This window comes from Monoraphidium neglectum (genome assembly GCF_000611645.1).
Source record: "Monoraphidium neglectum strain SAG 48.87 unplaced genomic scaffold scaffold04065, whole genome shotgun sequence".
Taxonomy (NCBI): Eukaryota; Viridiplantae; Chlorophyta; class Chlorophyceae; order Sphaeropleales; family Selenastraceae; genus Monoraphidium; species Monoraphidium neglectum.
Window position 1 is genome coordinate 1 of NW_014009564.1, and position 5119 is coordinate 5119.

General features: G+C 60.6%; 2 protein-coding genes across 2 annotated transcripts; both read right to left on the minus strand.

The window, feature by feature from the left end:
• Positions 1 to 359: 359 nt before the first annotated feature.
• On the minus strand, positions 360 to 2488 carry MNEG_13812 (hypothetical protein; the record flags this gene model as incomplete). The annotated part of the gene is made up of 7 exons (XM_014037715.1): positions 360 to 506; positions 744 to 890; positions 1311 to 1468; positions 1743 to 1792; positions 1934 to 2004; positions 2239 to 2313; positions 2447 to 2488. 7 exons carry the CDS (start codon positions 2486 to 2488, stop codon positions 360 to 362), a joined length of 690 nt encoding a protein of 229 aa, XP_013893169.1.
• Positions 2489 to 3830: 1342 nt separating this feature from the next.
• On the minus strand, positions 3831 to 4753 carry MNEG_13813 (surface antigen-like protein; the record flags this gene model as incomplete). Its single annotated transcript, XM_014037716.1, has 2 exons — positions 3831 to 4158; positions 4662 to 4753. 2 exons carry the CDS (start codon positions 4751 to 4753, stop codon positions 3831 to 3833), a joined length of 420 nt encoding a protein of 139 aa, XP_013893170.1.
• Between the last annotated feature and the right edge of the window lie 366 nt (positions 4754 to 5119).

Genomic DNA, 5119 nt, shown 5'->3' on the forward strand with positions numbered 1-5119 from the left:
GTGTGTGTATGTGTGTGTGTGTGTGTGTGTGTGTGTGTGTGTGCGGGTGTGTGTGTGTGTGTGTGTGTGTGTGTGTGTGTGCAAGCTCGCGCGCGCATGCGTGTGTGTTTGAGGCACAGAGAAAGTGTGTGTGTGTGTGTGTGTGTGTGCATGTGTGTGCGCGTGTTTCTCTGAAACAGGAGTACATGTGTGCATGTGATGTGTATTCGTGTGTGTTTTGGGTGTGTTGGGGGGTGGGAGCACGGTGGAAGACGAAGGAGAATGTCGCCCGTTCGCGCTATGATGGTGCGGATGGACTGCGAGAGCTGCACATCTCCATGATCCAAAAAGTGCTGTGGGCGTTTTTGCACCGGGTGTGCTCAGCGGGCATCAGCGGGAGGGCAGGAGGGCCTAGCGGCCGCGCCCTGCCGCTTGCCGTGCAGCCGGTTGGTTTGGAGCCAGGGCGCACTGCATCCAAGCGCCACGGCTGGCTGCCCCCGCCCGAGCTGACGGCCAGTGCGGGTCTTCTGGGGGAGGGCGCGTCTGGCTGGGCTGACAAGGGGGGTTGCCACCGCCAGCCTGGGCCTCCTCCTCCAGACTCATGTGTGCACCCAACACCCAACACCCTTCACTCCCCCCAACCCCCTCCCACCCACCCATGTGTACAGAGCCTCAATTGCATCCGCGTGCGCGCGCGCACGCACGCACACACACACACACACATACGCACATCCACGCTGTAGCCACCCCCCCTTTGGCCCCACCTTTATCGCGTTTGCCACCGCCAGGGTGTCCTCCGCCGCCTTCTGGCCCAGCTCCCTCAGAGCACCAAAAAGACCCGCTGCCCCGCCCTCCTTGGCGCCGGGCGTGGAATGCGCCCCCGCGGAGGCGTCGTCCGCTTTCGCTTCAACCTGGGATAGCAAACCGGTGTTGTAGAGTGCATCCCTGATTGAAGATGTCGTTGGAATGCACAGTGCGACAATGTCTCATCATTTTGGCCGTGTTTGCAACATTGGCACATCAGGGAGTTGTTGCTGTCAGCCAGCCAAGCTGGCTGGGCGCCGTCACGAGGTGCAGGCACGCGGATGCTCTGGATGCTGCGCCTTGCTAGCCGGGGCCCTCTGCGTTATTTGCATCTCGCTCGTACGAAACAAGCAGTCACAGGGAGTCGTCAATTGCCAATCGTAAATTGAAGAGCAACTGGGAATGAAGAACCCTTTAATTGCTGCTTGATATCAATGGATGATGACGCGACGCCCTACATAGCCGGCCACTACGGTCGCTACTGCAGTGCCAGCCACCAACATTGCACCCACACCCCCAAAACCCACCGCTGCGGCGACCTCCGACGCCTTTGATGCCACCGCGGCACTCGCGGCCTTGGCGGTGGCGGCGGCCCTCTCAGCGGGCCCGGGCAGCGTCAGGGGGCGGCCCTCGACCGCCAGCGTGAGCAGCTCCTCAAACCTGTCATACACCGAATCGTCAAGGCCTGGCGGCGGCGGGTTTGAGCGAATATAATGATGATGGCGATCAGGGTTGTTGGCATGGATCAAGGGCGCAAGCTGGCAACCGCTGAGTTTGTGGCGGTCTTGATTTCACCTGCGGCGGCGCACTGGCGGTGATATCAGCACTGGCAGCGCGGCTGCGCTCCAGGGATGCGCTCAAGGCGTTTGGCAGGCCGGGGCAGGGGCTGTGGAGGGGTAGGGACGCGCAGTTGGCACGAATGAGGGGGGGGGGCGCGGGGCAGGGACCGTGGCGCTCACCCGCAGGGAGGGACACGTAGTAGAATGACATCACATCCTGCGTGGCAAACCTGTGGGCATGGGCGGCAGGGTGGCGGGCGCGACCACCGGTTTGCGGGGGCAAAGGAGGGAGCGGCGCAGCTTGGCCCCGGGGTCGAGCGTGCACTCTCGGCGCGGGCGGGGGCGCGCCATGTCGGAGAGGTGGTGCGCACTTGAAGTCCCGGCCGACACGCTTGAAGGGCTCCCGGGATGACTTCTGGAGCGGTATGGGGTTGCCGTCAATCTGTGAAGAGGGGGTGGCGGAAGGGGTGAGTTCGGCTGCACACAGGCTGCGTTGGGGGCGTGTTCAAGGAGGGGGGAAGCTGGAAGGCGCACGAGTCAATGAGATGTCCTCCCCTTCTGCTGCAACACCCAGGAAGCGAGTTGGCGGGTGTAAATAGCAGAGCCCAGCATGCATGCCGATCGTGGATCCGGCAGACACATGTAAGTGAATGGGCGCCAGCGGCCGGCTTCGCACCGTGATCGCTGGCGAGGGGCCGGTTATGGTGAGGGTGCCGCTTTTCACTATAGTCTTGAAGTCCTCCCCGCTGGCCTGGGGCCATGAAAGAGCGCTTGTGAAGCGACGCGCGGATGCATGCGGCGAGGGAGGGCGGGGACTGCACGTGCAGGGCGCCCTTGTTTTGCTGGCAGCTGCGGAGCAGTGCGGGCAAGTGCTGGCCTCGCACCTCGACCAGCTTTGCGTCCGAGACAGTGAAGTAGGTGGTCATTATCGCTCTGGGTGAGGTGCGAGCCGAGCGGCGACAGTTGCTGCCGGTGCTGAAACTTGTCGTGTTTGAGGCAAGGGGGAGCGCGGGGCTTAGCGTAACAGCAAGTCAAAGTTGCTATTATACTATCATAATGCACGGGCTTGATAGTTTGTGGATCGCGGGGTGCCCCTGTGTAACCCTGTAGATCATCCGGTGACACGAGACGCGATGTACTATACTTGCACACTTGCTTTAACGTTGATGATCATATGCCGCCATATTCACGCCACTCCCACGATGCCGTTCGTCCGCCTAGCAAAGACACTGGCATTGGCACTGGTGAGGTACTGCCTTGCCGAATCCACCCCCCTGCTCCTTGACTTCAGCGCCTCGAGAAGGCCAGTACTGTACATCTTCAAACCGTCACTGCCTGAACATGTAGATCAGTGCCCAGATGCGGAATGCTGCATGTCCCCTCTGCTCGTGCTGATGCTGCTTCAGCACTCCTGGTGGTGTTGCCGCCGCCCCCAGGCGCCGGGGACCGTACAGGATGGATGACAGGCGCGTTTGCATGGTACGTTTCACTAGAGTGTGTATCACGTACCAAGGTCAGCTGGTTATGGAACTCAAGAACCCTAACCTTCGTTGTGCACACTTTCCCCTCCCTCCTGCGCCTCAGCAGCACGCCTCAACAGCTGAGCAGCGCCCTCCTACATGGACACACCATGACTGAATAGTCGTCATCCCCATGCACTCGTCGTCCTGATACCATGTCAACAATATGGACCATGTCTGATGGCGCTTGCACATGCTAGAACCTTATGGTTGAGATTTGTAGCTGGGCGCTTCACGCATGCCGCAACGCTGAGTGCAAAAGAGGCGTGCCACAACTATCTGGCATCGACATCAGACCTGCATGCCTGAATTGTGGAAAATATATGATAGTGCAAATTATAATTTCCGCTTGTCACAGCAGGGCAAGCCGGCGCGCCGCAGAATGCAACAAACCGCCAGCGCCCTGGCCTTGCCACAAGTTCGATAGACCAGGAATGGGCAATCAGGATCGTGGGGATCACCATACAAAGACGCCGTCGGCCCAGAAAAGGTTTTTGGATTGATAAGATTATGGGGCTGGGGGAAGCAAGGCGAGCCGCAAGACGCGCATCATTGTCAAGGCACCCCTCCTAGCCGGATAGCTGACACAGCATGCAGGGGCTGCGTTGCAGTCGCATGCGTTGCCATACCATTATCTGACCAGGCATGCAGGGCCACAGTGCACCGCCGCAGCTTGCCACAAGCAGCTACCTTGCTTAGCATCATGCTGCACGCCCCTAGGCCGCCGACAGCAGTGCGCAGCCTGTACCTAGCAGACAGAGCACTTCAGGCCCGTGCTCTGGCAGATGTTGGCGTCTCCTCCGAACCACTCGAGGCCCCGCGGCAGGCAGCCCACCAAGCCAGCATTCTCCTTGAGGACCAGGGTGCTGATGGGCACCGCGCCCAGCGCACCCCAGGAGGGTGGGATGCTGCCCTGGAGCTGGTTGGTGCTGAGCCAAAGCCTTCTCAGCTTCGTAAAGGAGCCCCACGACGCCGGCAACAACCCAGTGAAGGCGTTCTTGTTCAGCTCCAGGTCCTCCATCGCCTGCCAGGCAGCGCCAAACCCGGGGCTCAGCGTGCCGGTGAGCTTGTTTTGGCTGTGAGGCGAAAGAGCACACAGAGCAGGGGCCGGAGTGTATGTGGGTGTGTGTGTGGGTGGGGGGGCGTGCATGACGGAGACCACGCGTGGACGTGCGTGATGGAGACTGCAAAGGCTGTCAAGCCAGCAACAAGTTGAGAAAGTGAGGGCCGGCTTGCGGACGCTGCAGCCGCAGCGCCCCCCCCTTCCCACCCCTGCAGCAACCCGGCCGCGGGGTGCATTTTGGTGTTAGGGAAGGGGTACAAAATCTGGCTTTGTATTGCTGCTGGCCTCGATTGCGGCAACCCCCCCTCCCATGCCCTCAACCTCCCGCATTCGCAAACCCCTTACCGCGCTGGAGAGGGGCCTATAGACTTTTCAATCGTCACCTCCCCACCCCCCAAAATCATTTTTTGGCTGGCGATCGTGCCCCTGCTACCCTGTCACTCTTTCAACCAGAAAGGTGCAGGAAAGCCTTTGTGGGCGGGGGTAACAGCAACAACGACAAATAAAGAATCTCACTAGAGGTACAGCGTCTTGAGCCTGCCCATCCCGGCCCACTCCTTGGGCAGCGGCCCTGTGAAGCCGTTGGTGTACAGCTCCAGCTCCTCCATGGCCGGCCAGGCCGCGCCAAAGCCGGGGCTCAGCGTGCCGGTGAGCTTGTTGCCGCTGAGCAGAGGGATGCAGGAGGGGGTGATCAGGCTGCGGCTGGGGGTGTGAAAGCTGGGAGCTGGGCTTGGAGGTTGGAGGCTTGAGTGCTGCTGCCGTCCCTCCAAGCCCAACACGACGAAATGGACCTGCGTGAGTGTCCCCTGTCACCCGCTCCCCACATGCCACTGCATGCCCCCTTCCCCGACCCTTCTTGAAAACAGGGAAATATAGCAAAGTGATAGCGGCCTGTAGCCTTTTCATATGATACTTCCCACACCCCAAGTAATCTCCGCTGGCAACAGCCGATTGGGGGGCGGTGTGTGTAAGTG